Genomic DNA, 17,239 nt, shown 5'->3' on the forward strand with positions numbered 1-17,239 from the left:
CGCCAGGTCCATCTGCAACGGGAGTGCGTGCTGATTGTGCACTTCCACCTGGCCTCAACAGGAGGTGCCGAGGCGCGGATCGGGAGCGGTGCCGAGTGCATCTGGCGGGGGGCCGGAGTGGCACGCGCGGCCCAGGGGGCGGGGCGGGGCGGGGGCTGCGGCACAGCCTGCCCTCACCTGGAGCCTGCTTCGTTTTGTGCTTCCAGGCCGTGCAGCTCCCTGGAGGAGGAAGCGGCCCCCGAGCCCCCGTGGGAGAAGGACCCGTCTGGCGGGAAGTCGGAGCAGCCCCGGGCAGGCGCCTGCAGCCCGAGTGAGTCCGGCTCCCCGTTGCCAGCCCGCTTTCCATCTCCCCGGCAGCTTCCCTGCCTGACGTGCCCCTCCTCTCCTGCCTCTTCCAGCTGCTGAGGACCCCACTCGGGCAGGCAGTGAAGGAGAGGGCAGCCACCTGAGCCCGGCCGGGCCACTGCCGCCGCTCCGCTTGAACTCCGAAGAACTGATGAGGGACGTGGCGGGGAGGGACCGCTCCCTGGCCGGCGTGCTGAGCCCCGCCATCGGGCTGGTGACTGCCGCCGAGCTGATGGGCGACCTCTTCTCCCCAGGCGGGGGCCCCGCCTGGAAGGGGCAGGAGTGGCCCCTGCAGGCAGGAGGCCTGCCGCTTCCCCAGAGGTAGGCTCTGCTGGGCCCTGGGGGGGCGTGCGGGAGGCCACCCCACCCCAAGCCGGCCCTTGATCCTCCCAGCCCAGGGCCATCCGTGCCACCCGCACCCCATGCAAGGGGTCCAGAACCTGGCGTCCAGGAAGCACCAGGGCGACCTGAGCCAGTCGGGTGCCTCAGCCTAGCCCCCCCCCCCCGGTTTCCTGGGGCCTAGCAAGGGTGGCTGGGAGGCTGGGGTGTATGGGGCTGATGCTCCCTTCCTTTCTGTGGGGAGCACCGATTCTCTCTGGAGCTTTATCATAAAGGGCAGCGCCCCACGTTCTTAATCCGTCGCTGCTGCTGGTTTCTGTGCAATGCTGCGGTGAGAGAGCAGGCCTGCGGCTTGGGGGAGCCGGGGTCTCGCCCCGCTTGTGCATGGCCCTGCCTGTCACCCCGGCTTCCCTCACGCAGCTGCTGTGGGGCTGAGAGTGGAGGGAGGGGGCGCTGGCTCCCTTGATCCCCCTGGACTCTTTGCCAAGGCAGTGGGCAGCAATGCAACAAAGAACCTCATTAGAGGTATTTTTAGCCTAAATGTCACAAAAGGTATCCATAATGCAAAACTGAAACAAAGAATTCAGTTGTTCTCTGTTCTAGAATGTTTATGATCAAAAGGAAAACATCTCTTTAATGCACAGGCAAACAATGGAGAAGGGCCGTACGCGTAACATTCTAGCAAACCGTGATCACTGGGGCAGCATTTTGAGATGCTGTAAGTGGTCAGGAATCAAAAGCCCTCTGGGACACCCTTTTACACTTCTAAAAGTCTGGCCTTCTTCACTTCTGTTGACATCTGGTCTTCCTCGTCTTAGAAACAGTCATTCTGCCCACTTTTGCACAATGCAAAGCCTGATCTGCCGTCCCATTTCTGTCCCACTGCTTGCGTGGCTCCACGCTGCACACCAGAGTCCTTCAGTCTGGTCCTCCATGATGCTCTCTGTTGATTTAGGCGCCCGAGCCAGCCTGCTTCCCCAGCCTGCGGGGGCGCCGTCAGCCCCACCTCCTGCTCGGCCTATTACAACCTGTCCGCAGGCAAGGCCGAGCTTCTCAACAAGATGAAGGAGCTGCCGGAGTCGGCTGCCACCAGCTCAGAGGAAGAGGAGCTTGACCACGACCTGGCTCAGAAGAAGGTGAGTGGGCAGGGCTTCCCATGGGCTCTGGCTGCTCCTCGTCGGCCCCCTCGAGCCAGAGGAGGTGTCAGGAGGAGAGCCGGCCGTTGGCCATGATGGCTCGGGCAGGACTGCTCCTTGCCAGGCACCTTGTCCATCTCTGGGAAGACTTTTGCAAAAACAGCCCCTGTTGCCACCCGCACAAATGTGAGCCCAAACTCTGGGCCCTCTCAAGCTGAAACCTGCCAATGAATTCAGTAAAGACGGGTCGTGCTCGTGGGTTTGTATAACGTGCTCCTTCCAGCCATAAATAGAGGGAAAAGGTGCACTGAGACTGAAACTCCTCTGGACACCTGGGGATCCTGCTTGGTGGTGTTGCCCCCCACTCCTCCTCTCTGCTGGGGCTCCTAGGACTTCACCATGCTTTGCCATGAGGGCTAGAATCATGCACTTCATTTAAATAAAAGATGAAAACTGAGACCCCCAGGGTGCTGATTCCGTCCCCAAAGGCAGTGCAAAGCTCCACCCTGTCTCTTTATGCTACTTGAAGTATGATTTTGCCTGGGAATGGGAGGGGCCCTCTTTGGACATGGTGGGGAGCCCAGTTCCCTGCTGGAGGAGCAAGTGAGATGGAGTAAACCCTCTCGGGTACCTTTTTGTTTGTTGATGTTGCTAATGGACTTTCACTCCCTCTCAGCTTTTTGCAAGTTTTGCCCTCTTCTGTGCCTGGCAAAGGAGGGTTTGGCACGTGGGTCGGGTGTGAAACACCCACCTCGGCTCCCCCTGGGGTCCCACAGGGATCACCGAAATGCTGAAGAGGAAGGCCTGCCTCATGCAGGCAGGAAGGTGCTGCTTTATGGTGTGCCAGGGGGTCTGTGGAAGCGACCTTCCACCGGCCAAGATCCTGGCCTGTTCCAGGACTGCGCGTTGCCAGCACTTGTCCTAGTTGCTCCAGGAAATCCCGGGGAAGCAACTTGGCCGAGACGCCCTTGTTAAAAAGGCCAAGCGTGGCTCCCAAGCAGCAGATCCATGGGTAGTTGAGCTGGAAGGGGCAGCTGGTCGGCACAGACCAAAGCAGGTCACGTCGATTGTGCCTTCTTGCCACCCCAGCCAAGCTGTCGCTCACCGGGCCTTGCCTGCACGCCTCCGCTTTGCAGAAGCAGCTGATCGAGAGCATCAGCCGGAAGCTGGCGGTGCTGCAGGAGGCCCAGCGGGGCCTGCAGGAGGACATGAGGGCCAACGTGGCCCTCGGCAAGGAGGTGGAGGGCCACATCAAGAGCGCCTGCAAGCCCCATGAATTCGAGAAGTTCCGCCTCTTCATTGGGGACCTGGACAAGGTCGTCAGCCTGCTGCTCTCCCTCTCGGGCAGACTGGCCCGTGTGGAGAACGCCCTGGGCGGCCTGGACCCGGACGCCATGGAGGAGAAGGTAGGCAGTAGCTGGGGAGGGTGTGGGGGGGTCTGCGGGGGGGGGGGGGCATCGGCAGGCCACCTCCAGGACCCAGGGTGGAGACGGGCCCCTTTGCAGCCTTGGTCGTCATTCCCCCTTCTGGGGGCTTCTATCACGGCCACGGGAGGCCAGGTTTTGCCACGGCCCCAGGGAGAGGCCGGACACTCGGGCGGCTGGCTGGATCCCAGTTAACAAACTGGCGTTAGGCGTTCTCATCCCCTGCCAGGGAGTTTCTACAGCTCAGGAAGCCTGAGCTGCCCATTCGCCCCCCCCCCCCCAAATTTGGGCATCATATCAGGATTGTGCCTGATGGCGAAATGTTGCCCTCCTTGCTGCTGCTGCTGCTGCTGATTCCAGCTCAGCTCTGCATTTAGCACAGCTGCGCAACAGTTGCCTCTTGTTCAAGGACAGCAGAATCATGCCGACCGTGAGGGTCAGCCGTGGCCTTCGCACTTCTACAGGGCCGGCTTTAGACCGACTGGCTTAGTTTGGAGGAAAAGCTGTGCTGGCCTTCAGTCAGGAAGCTGTTTCCAATCCCAGTCGGAGGCTGCACCAGTTCCTGCTGGAATCTCCCCACCGCCCTTGCAGCTCGGCCCCCAGAGGGGCTGCTCACTGCAGGGGTGCCTGCTGGGCCAGGTGCTTGGGGGCCACGGCTTCCTGCTGCAGCAAATGGGCGCATGGCCCGTTCAGGACTAGAAGCAGGGTCCTGGTCGAGGCCAAGAGCTTTTTTGCCAGCTGGCGCCTCTTCGTTGGAAAAGTGGCCAGCGGAAAAGCGTGCGCTTGCCCTGCCTTATCTCTGTGACGCTGCCCCTTCGGGTTGCTGGAAGCACCTGGACGAGAGACCAGAGGATCCTCAGCCAGCCTTTGGGGGTGAGGGAGGGAGGCTCCTCCCCCTGATTCTGGGGGGCTCTGCTTATTCTGTGGCATGCCGTGCTCAGCCTTGGCAGGGCCAGCCCCCCCCCCCCGGGGGCCCTCCTTTGGTGGCTCCTTCGGGCAGAGCCCTGTGCGAGCGCAGGCAGAAAGCGCTTCCGCACGTCCCGCGGTCCCTGCCCGGCCCCGCTGCAGGGGTTTTTTCTGCCTCGCTACTCGCAGGGTTGTGCCTTGCTAGGCCGAGGGGCCGGGGCTTGGCGGCTTGCCCAGAAGTGGAGCGAGGCAGCCCGGGTGGGTGGTGAGCCCCTGAAGGGCCTCTCCCGCCCGCCCTCCCAGGATCCCACTCGCAGGGCCTCTGGGACACCCCCCACTTGCGGAGCGGGGCCCAGATGCGCCTGGTCCCCTGAGCCAGGCTTGACGCCTTCCTCTCCCCGCCACCCTCTCCGAAGCTGGCCTTGCTGGAGAAGAAGCGGCAGCTGGCCGCGCAGCTGGAGGACGCCAAGGAGCTGCAGGAGCACGTGGCCCGGCGGGAGCGCCTCGTCTTCGCCTCCGTGTCGCGCTGCCTGCCCGGGGAGCAGCTGCAGGACTACCAGCACTTTGTGCGCATGAAGTCGGCCCTCGCCATCCAGCAGCGGCAGCTGGACGACAAGATCAAGCTGGGCCAGGAGCAGCTGCGCTGCCTGCGCGAGAGCTTGTGCCGTGCGCCCCGGGAGCACTAGCGGCCCTTCCCGCTGGCGTCAGGAGGGCCCCCTGGCCCCTCGCTTCCCGCCCGTGGGGCAAGGAACGGCCGTGGCCAAGGACCGCCGTGCGGGCAACTGTGCCCCCCCTCCCCGCCCCTCGCCGGTGGGGGCGGCTCGCCGAAGTGCCCGTGGCCGGGTGACCGCGCCTGCAGCCACACAGAAGGCGTGCGCTGGACTCCGGAGCCTCGCTGGACGGTCGGTGATGCACAGACAGTCCTCCCGGGCCTCGCCGGCTGCGAGGGCTGGGCTGACTTGCTGCTTTCCCTCTTGGCTGGCCAGCACCCGGAAAGGCACCCCTGCCCTTGCCAGTGGGGGCACTGCCACAGTGCCCCCCCCCCGGGCAGGAGGGCCCGCTTGCCCCTTGCGTGCTTGATGCACCCTCGGGACGCTCCCGCCCCCCTGGCCCGGATTTATTTATTTTCCTGCCGTGGTTTAACCCTTTGCGCGTTTGGCTTCAGTGAGAGGTGGTGCTGGGGGCAGGACTGGCAGGGGAGGCCTCCCATGGGGGCGCCGCACCCCGTGCTGCCCGCTGGGCCCAGGCCTGCCTGGCACACAGGGCCCGCAGGACAGGAGAACTTCTGGCTCGCCCCTTCCGGCCGCCGCTGGAGCGCTGCGGGCTGCGTCAGCCGTGGCCATTTCCCCCCTTCCACGCAGGGGACATGTTTGCAGGCTGTCGCATCTGCGTGGTCGCCATCAAGTGGCGAGGGTTCCTCTCGGCCTTTCCAGGGACTGCTGCCCTGGTCCCCAGGCACTGGCAAGAGCTCTGGCTCCCTGCAGGTCTGCGGTGGTTTCCTGGAACGGGCCTTGCCCTCCCAGGCCCAAGGCAAAACCCTGCCCCATCGGGGCACGAGGCCTCGGCGGGTGGGAGGCCTCAAGGGGGGCACCTCCCAGGCTGGCCTGGGGGCGAGCGAGCCCCCTCCGCTGCCCCCTCCCTCGACCCGTCTTGGCCGGCCTCCCCTCGAGCACTGGGCAGTCGCGTTTGGGAGGCCACGGCTGCTCGCCCGCACATCAGCCTGGGCTTGCAGGAGCCGGAGCCTGGCTCTGCTGGCAGGATGCCCCTCGAGGGGGACCTGAGAGTTGGCTGCAGTGCCGGAGGAGTTAATGGGTGCGCTCCCTTCCCCCTCCCGCAGGGCCCCTGCACGTGTAGCCAGAGGAATGTGCTGGACGCCGGCCAGGCATTCCGGCCCCAACATCCTCTTCTGCATTGTGTTTGGAGGGATGCTGGAGCGACTGTGTTGCGTGGAGCCACTTTCTGACCACACGGTCTCCAGGGCAGAGTCAGCTGCTGCCCTGGGAGGGGGTCTCCCAGCTGGAGTGGGCTGGCTTGCGGCCTGGCAGGGTGGGCTGCCTTGTGCCAAGGGGAGAGCTGGAGCTGGGTGTGAGAGGAGCCCTTCCCTTCTGGGGCCCCCCAGGCGGCCCTCCGAATCCCCCCAGCCCCAGCTGTGCCCCCACCCAGCCTCTGCCACCTGGGGGAAGCTGCTTGGATCCTGCTCGCCTTGAGGCCTCCCTGTTCCTTAAGGATTCTCGCACCTGCCTGGGGAGAGATGCCCATCCTTGCTGCTGTCCCCCCCCCCCCGCCCGGCCACAGGGATGGCTAAGCAGCTGCCCCTGCTGCCCCCCAGCATCCCCTTGAAAATCCTAGGCAGGGCCCCCCTCCGCCCAGGCGGAGGTGCATCTGAAGAAGAAAACAGCTCCCTGAAACTTCCTTTCAGGAAACATCCAGGCAGGAAGCACTCTTAGTTCTGGTCTGCGGCCAGGGAAGGAGGACTCGGAACGGCTTCCAGACTGGGGAAACATTCCTGGAATCGGCATGTGAAGGAGCAGCCAGTCCTGCGGGAGCAGCTCCATTGTTTCCCAGATCTTCCATTCCAGAACCACCCCCTGCCCCCCCCCCGAGGAGCTGCCGCCGTTGACACTCCCCCTCCCCGGCCTGTGCCCCCGCAGCACTCGCATGCCGGGCTGAGGCCGCATCCTGGGGGCGCGTCTCCACGTTCGACGGCCTGCGGGGGGGGTGCTGGCACTCGGAGCCCCGCGGGGCACTTTGGATCCTGCACGACCGGAGCAGCGCTCAGGCTGTGTGGAGGCGCTTCGGGCACGCTCGCTTGCTCGCTCGCTCGCTCGCTCGCTCGCTCCTGAAAAGAGCCTGCACCAGGCCGAGTGGCTTTGTGGCTTGGCCCCGGCTTCCGTGGGCAGTCGGCTTTCATCTCTGCCCCTTGTGAGGGTCGGGCGGTGCTTGCGAGACCCGCGAGGCCAGAGGCCCACATGGTAGTGCCTCCTTGGGCTGCCCCGTGCGACCCTCCTCATTTCGGATCCCTGGCTGCATGCCCTCCCCCGCTGCTGTCAGAACCTGAAGCAGGTGAGAAAGTCTCTGGGGCAGCTGAGCGAGGAAGTGTCCTGTGTGCCTGGGAGGCTGCCGCTCCCCAGCCCCTCTCCCCATGCCCCCGGCCTCCACCTTGAGCGGCCTGCCAGGGAGAGTGGACAGCACCCTCCCTCCCACTTTTCCAGCTGCAGGCCCCACGCATTTCTGCCCCCCCCCCCCCCCCCCGCCTGTCCCTCTTGCCATTCCGGGCTGAGCTGAGCATCCGGCCCTTGCCCAGGCAGCGCCTCCTCGGTGCCAGGGGAGCTCAAGTGCCAACGCGGCGTGTTGCTATGTTATTAAGCACATGTATCGCTGTGTATAATTTTCTACTTCCTACACACTACAGAAATCTATGGTTGCTGTCCAGCATTTCCCCAGCAAGATATTTTCATTCATTTCTGGAGGTGTCGACGTCTGTTTTGGCACTGCCTCTGCCCGCTTGTGCCTTGGATGTGGGTGCAATTGTGGGGAAGGGGGAGGTGGGAAGGGACAGAATCACACGTTGCATTAAATGGTGCTAATGGTAACCAGCTTCTCTGGGTCCAGCCTGGTCATTCCGCTCGGGAGAAGGAGGCAAGGCCCGGCAGCAGCCCGCCTGGCCCTTTGAGGCTCCCCGGGCGGGCCGCAGTGCCAAAGGGTGAGACTTGGAGGCGCGGCGGCGGGGGGTGTGCGCATCGGCTGCTGGTGGGGCCGCCGAGCCCGAGCCCGAGCCGCTCGAGTGCCCCGCTTCCTCCGGAGGGGCCTTTGCGCCCGCCAGCTCTGCTCCCGTGGCGGAGGCGGCCGGCAGGGGGCTCCCGAATGCCGCCGCTGGCGGGGCCGATGCCGGCGCGCAGACGAGCGCGGGTCCCGGGGGGCGGCGCGGCCTCCGCGTGCCGGGCTGCTTGTCGCCGCAGTTGCGCGAGGAGCGCGCCCGCCTCCGGGGCTTCCTTGGGCGATGCGCAGTCGCGCGGCCTTTTAAAGCCCAAGCTCCCCTGCCCCCCTGCCCGGGTTTGGAGCCCTGAGGACGGCGAGGCACCGGTGGCCGGCTGCATGGATTTCGACAAGCCACCGGCACGTTTGGCTAGCCCTGGGCTGCGGGGAGTCGCTGGTCGAGAACTCCCTCCTGCAGGCTGGCCCGTCCAGGATTCCCACCCCTACTGCCCGCCCCACACTCCGGAGCGCGGGGGGGGCGGGGGGGGCTGGAGGGGCCATGAAGCACGTTAAGCTGGCGCTGAATCGGCCAGGTTGCACAGCAGAGGGACAGAGACGCTGGGCCGCAGGGAGCCCGGGATTCTGCGCCTTCCGGAACTGCGTGGAAGCGAGGGTTGCAGGTGGCCCTTTCGTTGCGCTGCAAGTGCTGCTTTTCATCCCTCTGGGAAGTGGCGGGCAGTTCCTCTCAGCCAAAACCATGAACCCTGCGGGGGTTTTGGCACCCCCAAACAACCGGGATGAGTGTTCATGACAGCTAACATGAGGAGGTGGAGGACGAGCGTGCAGGAAGTCTCCAGGTAACCAGCATCTGAGTCACAAACATTCGTCCTTATGAACAAACTACCATACAGCTTATTCCTTTAAAAATGCAAGTTAAGGCCAAACGGACCATAGTAACGAACGTGGGAACTAGTCTGCTGTGCTCGTGAAAATGTCCCGCAGCATCTGTTGCCCGTCACCTCGAGTGTGGCCAGCCTGGCTTGGGTCACACGCCGCCGGCATTGCCTTCCATACCTTCTATTATAGTGCCATTATGTAAGATAGTTCAGTGCATATGGAAATGTTTCATCCACATAGAAAGGTAAAATACATATGTGTACAAACAGTTGGCTTACTCATGCAAAATGTGACCTGTGTGTACGTGATCCATCCACAAATTCCACTCGCAGATGTTCTCTGGGACAGAACCTGGCTGCAGCCTGGTGCCTGCCTGCGCTTCACCGCCGGGGTCTGAGGTCGTGAGAAGAGCCAGACGCGGTCAGCAGGGCCCCTCCAGCCCAGCACACGGTTCCCCCGGAGGGCAGCCGGCTGCTCAAGGACTGCTCACGCACGCAGGGCAGGCCCAGCCTGCTCCAAGAGACGCGTGTCACCTGGGGCAACCAGGGCCAGTAGCCACGGATCGCCTTCCTTCCCCAGGCATTCGCTCAGTCTCCTCCGAAAGCGCTCTGGCTTGGTGGCCATCACCGCATCCTGTGGACCCGGATGCCACAGGGGATTCCACCTGCTGTGTGATCAGAGGTCTGCACGGCGGGGTCTGGCTGCCAGAGAAGACACCTGAGGACGTGCCCCCCGGACAGGCAGGCCGGGCTCATTCAGGGGACGGGGCCAGCCCAGGGCCACTGTATGCCGCAAATGCCGAGCCACCGGCCGGCCCGATGGCCACTGGCCTGAGCAACACTCCCCTCACACTCTGGTGCCCCCGATGTGCTTGACTGCGAGGCTCAGCGCTCAGCAGCTGGCAGGAACGCTGGGAGTCACAGCGCAGCCCCTTGGCAGCATCCCTGTTTGGGCAAGGCTGAAATTGGCTAGTACAAGCTGAGGAAGCGGAACGCTGCCTGGTGCCAGGGCAGCGCTGCCAGTGGGTGGAATCCCCTGCAGGGGCAGCTCTGCATCCCCCCCCCCCGCTGGCCCTGGGCCGCCAGTCTTCCAGGTTGTCCCGGGAAGGAAGGAAGGAAGGAAGGAAGGAAGGAAGGAAGGAAGGAGGAAGGAGCGAGCGGACTGGGGCGGGACTGGCAGGGGCGGGACTGGCTCTTCTGGAGAGCCCACGCCACTGCATGCCCCGGCCCCCCATCTGCTGAAAGAGCAGCCCGCCCCGCGCGAACAAAGGCCCGGGAGAGGTGTGGGCGCTGATCGACAAGCCGGTCCCCTCGCAGGCAGGCGCGAGGAGGAGGCGGAGGAGTGGGAAGGCCTTCCAGGGGGCAGCGCTTGCCATGGGAACAGCAAGGTTGCCAGTGGCGCCTGCAGCAGGGAAGGGCAGCGGGGGGGGGGGGCTTTGCTCTTGCAACGTGGGGGGGCAGCGGGGGCCAGGGACTCAGAAGTGCTGCTTCTGGGCTTTCTGCTTGGCAGCATGTGTGAGAGGGCAGTGGTAAAAAGCACCCGCTTGGGGCTGCGGGGCACTTGGCCAAGGTGCCTTTTCCAGGGGCAGAAAAGGTGATGCCTGCCGGCGAGGGGGCTGCTCCGTCTGCCCAGGGGAGGCTCTCGGTGCTGCCAAGGGCTTGCCAGACAAGGCACCCGGGGGCCCTCTGCCGCCCTCAGCCCACGCTCCCTGTGCTGGGGAGGCCATGTTTCCGGACGCCAGAGAGGCTCCCAGCCCCTGTAGCCCCCACACTGATCCTGCGCTTGCAAGCCCACCGGTGCAGGCTGGAAGCAGCTCCAGCCCTTTCCTGCCCCCGCCCCCTCTAATATCTGCTCTGCCTGCATCTGATACGGACCTTTGGTGGCAGCGGGAAGAGCCCCTGGGATGCCTTGCACTTGTGGGCTGCAGTTCTTAGCATCCTTGGCCATCGGCCATTTATTTGTTTTATTTATTTATTTTTCGATTTATATCCTGCCTTTTTCCTACAAAGGGCTCAAGGCAGCTTGCATCATTCTCCTCCTCCATCTAATCCACACAACAACCCTGTGAGGTAGGCTGGGCTGAGAGTCTGGGACTGGCCCAAAGTCGCCCAGTTGGCTCCATGGCCGAGTGGGGACTCGAACCCGGATCCTCTGAGTCCCAGTCCCGCGCTCTTCACCACTGCGCCACCCTGGCTCATGGCAAGTGAAGTCCAGACATCTGGAGGGCGCCAGGTTGAGGAAGGGTGATGTCCAGCAACAGGCCATGCTCCTGGGATGAGTTGGGAGAGGCTGGCATCTTGTCCGTCCACACCGGAGCCTGGAAAATGGGCCTCAGAGATGCAGAAAGTTCTCTTCAGCTGTGCTGGAATTCGCAAGCGGCTGCTGCACAGGAGGGCGGACTGCCCTGGAGCGGAGCTGGGCCAGAGTCCAGGTGGAAGTTTCGGGGGAATAGAAACGCCAGGACATGACCTGGGGGGGCGGATTACTTGCCACCACATCTTCCCATCGCTTGGCCCACATGCGAGGATGGTGGCAAAGCGAAGAGGGTTGCTCAGGAAGCCACGAGCACGGAAGGGACTGCAGGGCACCAGCCAGGCCCCTTGGGTGCAGCCCCATGCATGGGTGCGCAGAAGGAAGGCCTACGGCCCTGCCCTCCCCCCCCCCATGAGGGCTCCCTGGGGAGCACAGGAGGCCTCTGTCTGAACATGCCCAAAATGGCACCCAATTCTGCTTGCATCACCAGTGGAGAGGGGGAGCCGGCTACATTTTCCGCTCTCTGCCCTTGGATTGCAATGCTTTATTTCCATTTAACCTAGTGCACATGCCTACACCCCCTCTGGCTTTGTTCATCTCAAGAACGCGCCAATTTCTCTTCTGCATCCTGCCTGTCAAGGCCCCTGTGCCGAAGGGGTGTAAGGGCTGGACAGTATTTTTTTAATAGGGAAGGGGCCATGGGTTGTTTCCTGCTTCCGGTGGCCCCTGGGAGGGCTGCAGGCAGTGTCTGAAATGTGGCGCATACATGCTTGGGGCAGCGAGGCTGCCTGGCCAGGATCAGCGCCAGGTCCACCAGGTGCAGTGCGCTGGAACTGATGGGCCATGGAGGCTCTCCAGGGCCCCAGGCAGGAGGGCCTCTTCCTCCAGGGGATGCGGAGCATGGCTTCCCAGGCAGGGCTCCGCCTCGGAGCCACAGCTGCTCTCTCAGCGACAGCCTGACCCGAATGCGTGTAACATCCCCCGCTTTCCCTCTTAAGACTGTGGCCAACGGCCAGCCCGCAGCATCCACACCAGCCCCCTTCCTGCCCGAAGGCCCCCTTCTTGTCTTCTTTGCCATCTTGCCTGGTGAAGAGTCACGGCTCACACAGCTCTCTGGGAGCGTTGAGCTACTGGTGGTCTTCGGGTGGGAGCATCCTGGAAATGTTCGAACAGGGTTCCAGGCTATGCGACCCCATTAGGGTGCACACTAGGGTAGCGCCTTCATTAGGCAAATGGAAAGTCCACAAAAAAAGAGAGCCAGTGTGGCGCAGTGGTGAAGAGCCTGGGACTGGGACTCAGAGGATCCGGGTTCGAGTCCCCGCTCGGCCATGGAGCCAACTGGGCGACTTTGGGCCAGTCACAGTCTCTCAGCCCAACCTTCCTCACAGGGTTGTTGTTGTGGGGATAAGATGGGGAGGAGAATGATGTAAGCTGCCTTGAGCCCTTTGTAGGAAAAAGGCAAGATATAAATTGAAAAATAAATAAATAAAATATGGGCAAGCTTTTGAGATTCCAGATCTTGGCACTAGCTTTATATTGAAAGCGTGGCCAGATTCTGCAGGAGCGGTGGCAGTGGGGGCGGGGGGGGAACCAACCTTCACAGGAGGCTCCCTCAAGACTGCAGGGAAGAAGAAAGAAACCACAGCTCATCCCCCATTTCTGAGAACAGAAAATGCAGGTGTTGCTCAGAAATTATTATTATTATTATTATTATTATTATTATTATTATTATTATTATTATAGCATTTCTATGCCGCCCCTTGCCGAAACCTCGGGGCGGCTTACAACATGATAAAATACATTGAAATGATTTCCACCCTTGGACAAAACCCTGCAGTTCCACACGAGGAGGCGAAACAGGGCGGAGAGCCACTGGGTGGTTCTCAGGTGAACCCAGCTGGATGGAGAGGGAAGCAGCAAGGGAACCCTCAGAGGGTGAAGTCCCGGGTTCAGCTGGCAGGAGTCCCTAACCGCCAGCCTCAGGCCCTGCTCTTGAACGGCAGCGCTTGGCATTCCGACCTTGCACAGAAGACAGTGGTAACTGCTAGCTATGGGCACGTTCCAAAGTCCGTATTGGGGTAACACCTTTATTAGAGCAGCTCAAAGGTCACTAATAATTGCGCAAGCTTGCAAGAGGCCCAGATCTCTTCGTCGGGCAGGATGGCCACCCGGGTGGCCACCTCCCTGCACTTTGCATTTAGTCCAGCCGGTCAACAGCCCAAAGGCTTCTGCTCAGCCTGACCGCAGCGAGAGGGTCCCCCAGGCCACCTGTGGCCAGGCCCCGCACTGCTCTCCTGCTTGCTCCGAGGAGGGCGCTAGGCTGGCCGAGGGCAGGCCTTGGGTGCAAGCTCAGGATTGCCGCGGTCCCGGCGCACCCGGTCCTTCCTGCCCGAGCGGCTCCCTGCCCCACGGGAGATCGTGGGGCCCCAGGAATCCAGCCTGCCCCACGGCCCGTGCTCCGGCAAATGCGGCCCCCCCCGCGCCCGGGCACCGCATGTGCCTGGCGGCTGATGCCAGCGCAGAGCGGGGGGATGCTCCCGGCGCGTCCCGCCGGTTCCCGCGACGCGCAGCCCGGGCGGGCCGCTCGCGCCCTTTCCCGCACCGCGGGCTGATTGGCTCGGCTGGCGGCGGCGGGGGGAGGCGGCTCGGAGCGCGGGGGGGCCGTCACTGCAGTGCCGGCGGGCGGGAGGAAGGGAGCGCTGCTCAGCGCGGCTGCTAAGCGCTGCGGAAAGGCGAGGAAGCAACACGTGCGGCGGCTCCGGGGCGGCTGCTGGCGGAGCGCTCTTCCGCGCGTGGCGCACGCTCCCCGCAGCGTTGCGGGAGCCGGAGCCGGAGCCGGAGCGAGGGAGAGGGGGCGCCAGCCGGCCTGCCGGCCAGCCGGGCTCGCCGCGGCTCCAGCCGCCGACTGAGAGGTAGGTCGCCCGCGCGCCGGAGGGCCGGCAGGGCGCGGGGCTGGACCTCCGGACCAGCCCGCCGCCCCTGCGCCAGCCCCGCGTGCGGCTTCCGAGCGCCGCTGCCCGGCCTTGGCCAACCACCTGTTCGCCGGAGTGGCCAGCGTGCGAGCGAGGGAGGCAGGGAGGGGGCGGGCGAGCGGGCGGGGGGGGGGCAAGCCGTGGTCTCTCCATAGAAACGCAGCTGCAGCCCTCCCCCAGCCGAGGGGCATCTGGAAGCGGGAGCGGCCCAGGGCGGGAGGGAGACGCGCCCGCCCGACTTGGCTCGGTGTTTACGACTGGAGGGCAGAAAAGAGGAACCGCTTTCCGGGGCGGGGGCAGGGGCGGCGGCGGGGGCGGCGGCAAGACCCGCAGCGGGCGAGCGGGCCAGGTCGGCCCCCCGCCGGGGCGAGGGTCTTTTCTCCTTTGGAGCCCACGGGGGTGCCCGTCTCAAAGCTGCCCCCCTCCGCACACAGGTGAGCCACCAGCGGGCCCCGACAGCCCCTTCCCCACCAGCTGAAGATGGCCGAGAAGCTGGCGCCCCCGCGGGAGCTGTTCCTGCGCAAGGGGCGCGAGTCCGTCTCCTCCCTCGACGTGGACCGGCTGGCCCCGGGTGAGGCGGCCGGCGAGGAGTCCTCGGACAGCGATGGCGAGCAGGAGGGCAGCTCCCACAAGCTCATCCGCAAAGTGTCCACCTCCGGCCAGATGAGGAGCAAGGTAAGGGCCAGGAGGGCTGGCCACCCCTTGCGGGGAGACGAGGCGGCTCCCATCGGCAGGTGTCCAGGAACACCACTGCCTATGCCGGGGCAGATGGGATTCCGCCGTGCAAATGCGCACTGAGGTCTGCGGTGGGGCGGCTGAGGCAGAGGAATGGCCCCCTGGCTGGGAGTCCCGCGTGGGCCTGACGGCTCCCCCACGGCTGCCGTGGGGGCCCGGTGCAATTTCCGTGGTGCCTGTTCTCTGGCGGTTGCCCTGGCAGGCGCAGCTGGCTGCTCCATCAGGGTTGGGGTTCCGGAGGCGCCTGCAGGCTCCGGTGCCCAAGCCCTTCTGGAAGGCAGGCGAGAAGGCCCAGCAGTCTGGCTCCTGCCGTATCCATCATGGTTCAGGCCACAGCTCATGGCTTTTCCAAAGTATCCAGAGCCGGACGTGGTCAAGGCAGGACAGGGCCTGGTGGCATGGCGGCCGGCTGGGTCAGGCCGACTTCAGCCCCTGGGGGTCCCAGCAATGGACGCTCAGCCCCTGTGTGTCAGACCCCAGGAGGAGGGCCTCCTCAGAGGAGGGGCGGGCCCCGGGCCCCTGTGTCTGGCTTTTTGGGCTGTACTGACCTCCAGTTCTCCTCTAAATGGAGAACTTAGGGTCACTTAAATAAAACCTGCCATAAAACGTCCTACAACAAGCCCGGATTGGAAGGGCCCCAGATTGCACTCCTCCATTTTACTGCTGCCGATTTAAAAACCAAATGGCTGTTCTGGAGAGCTCTTGGTCACCAGGGCAAAGTCTGCAGGCTGTTTTTTGTGATGCTTTCCCTTCACGGAGGAACACACATGTTGTGCTGGAAAGCAACATGCAAGTGGGGTTGTGTAGGGACGGTGTGTGGGCAGAAAATCCGGGCGCTGTGTGCTCTTGCTTCTGGATCTGCAAGGGTAAAGTGTGCTGAAGCCTCATCTCCCGGTAGCGTTTCCCTTGGAATTTTCTCTCAGCGGCACAAGTGCACAGGTGAGAGCTCAGCAGTCCTGCCATGAGAGGAAGGCGCAAAAGCCAGGCTGGTTCTGGTGAGGGATGCAGGCAGCTAAGAGGAAAGCAGCCAGGCAGAGATGTTTTATTGTTTCTTGGAGACAATAGGGAGAAAAATCAATTCTCAAGCCATTACAAAAATTAGCTGACGTGCATTCTCTGAAATCCATCTCCAGCGAAAGCTTGACACCGCCAGGGTGGCTGACAAGCGATCAGTTGGTTACGTGCACAGGGCCCACTCTGCAGCTCCTCTTGCAGGGCTGGGAGGCCCGTCATCCTCTGGGGCCCGTGTCGGACCCGGCTGGGAGAAGGATGCTCTGCCCTTTCCGTGTCTCTGAAGCCGTGGCTGCAGTGGCCGAGGAGCCGGCGCGTGGTGGCAGCTGGCCAGAGGTGGGTGGCCAGGGGGCAGCCCGGTGGCGTGTTGCTGCAGGTGGGCGGATGAGGCCTGAGGCGCTGGGCGGCAGCGCGGGCCGTGCTGCAAAGGAGTTGCACGGGGCGAAGATGCCAGGGAAGCTGGCCAAGCAGCAGCCGGGGAGTCGGAACACGCCGAGCTCATTCCCTAATGGCATTTTCAGTCGCATCCGTAGCCTGCCAGAGCACCTCCTCTGAATGGGATGGAGCCGGCTGGCTCTCGGTGCTGTGCAGGGCCCTCTGGGGCCAGGACTGGCTGCAGCGATTCTGCTGCCTGAGGCAAAGGCAGGGCGACACCCCTGTGCCCCAACCCCACATGCAGGAGCCAGGCTGCACAGGACGGTGCCCTCGCCGCGCCTGAAGGAAGGAGCCTAGCATAGGAGCAACGCACCGCTCCTGCGGCCGTGTTCTGCGGCACTGTGCCGCCCCAGCTCCTGCCGCCTGGCTCTGCCCAAGGCTGGCCGTGTTCGGCGCCACGGGGCAGCACGCAGCTGGCTCTCCTTTGCACCCAGGGCAGGCTGCAAGAGGGCAGTGGAGAGTTACTGTCCTTAAGGCCAAACCCAGGTAAGCAACCAAACCAGCCTGGCTCAGCATCTTCTGCCCCCACCTGTTTTACTCTCCCGTCTTTCTTTTGCTTCTCCCCAAATAATGCCTCATGTTGCCGGTCACACATTTAGCAGGGGAAGCAAGTTCCAACAGTGCACTGAGGTTCCAGCAGCTTTTCACAGAGCAGAAGCCACCCGGGGCTCATGGCCACCCCATGGGGAGACCTGCGTTGCTCTTGGGAAGAGCCTTGCCATGTTCATGCTCCAGCCCCCGAGGGCTTGGCCCCAGTTTCTTTTCTGAAGCTTGCTGGATGCGCGGTGGACCTCCAGTTCTGGGTCCACACAGATCTCAGCGTGGCTGCTTGCTAGATCTTAACCCAATTTCCTCCAGATGATTCAGCCTACAACTCCCATCAGCCCTTACCAGCATATCCTATGGGGGGGGGTGATGCTGGGAGCTGTAAATCAAAATGATGGGAGGGCCACAAGAAGCCCCCGCTGCTGAAACCCCGCAGGGCACCATGGCTTTCAGAAGAGCCCTTGTCCTCTCAGCTAAATGGCTCGCGACATGGGCAAGCAGAGCGGCTCAGAGAGCAAGTGTGGCGTTGGGGGTCTGCCTCCGG

At 63.6% G+C, this 17,239-nt stretch overlaps 2 protein-coding genes across 2 annotated transcripts in view; both read left to right on the forward strand.

Moving 5' to 3' along the window:
* The first annotated feature begins 215 nt into the window (after positions 1 to 215).
* SHROOM4 (shroom family member 4) lies at positions 216 to 5,003 on the forward strand. The gene is made up of 5 exons (XM_044452673.1): positions 216 to 310; positions 399 to 666; positions 1,640 to 1,820; positions 2,957 to 3,226; positions 4,567 to 5,003. Exons 2-5 carry the CDS (start codon positions 497 to 499, stop codon positions 4,834 to 4,836), a joined length of 891 nt encoding a protein of 296 aa, XP_044308608.1. The 5' UTR covers positions 216 to 310; positions 399 to 496; the 3' UTR covers positions 4,837 to 5,003.
* Positions 5,004 to 14,412: 9,409 nt separating this feature from the next.
* LOC123034969 (diacylglycerol kinase delta-like) overlaps positions 14,413 to 17,239 on the forward strand; it is a 32,355-nt gene continuing 29,528 nt past the window's right edge. Inside the window, exon 1 of the mRNA XM_044452785.1 lies at positions 14,413 to 14,643. Within this exon, the coding sequence (XP_044308720.1) occupies positions 14,449 to 14,643 (195 nt within the window). The 5' untranslated portion in view covers positions 14,413 to 14,448. The remainder of the gene's footprint in view (positions 14,644 to 17,239) is intronic.

Source organism: Varanus komodoensis, unplaced genomic scaffold, assembly GCF_004798865.1.
Source record: "Varanus komodoensis strain SLA01 unplaced genomic scaffold, ASM479886v1 scaffold74, whole genome shotgun sequence".
Taxonomy (NCBI): Eukaryota; Metazoa; Chordata; class Lepidosauria; order Squamata; family Varanidae; genus Varanus; species Varanus komodoensis.

Excerpts from the sequence above, each read along its gene's own strand:
- SHROOM4 (XM_044452673.1), top strand. The coding sequence starts at position 497 with ATGAGGGACGTGGCGGGGAGGGACCGCTCCCTGGCCGGCGTGCTGAGC. Across the intron at positions 667-1,639 it reads GGCCTGCCGCTTCCCCAGAG|GCGCCCGAGCCAGCCTGCTT; the intron begins GTAGGCTCTGCT and ends CTGTTGATTTAG. Across the intron at positions 1,821-2,956 it reads ACGACCTGGCTCAGAAGAAG|AAGCAGCTGATCGAGAGCAT; the intron begins GTGAGTGGGCAG and ends TCCGCTTTGCAG.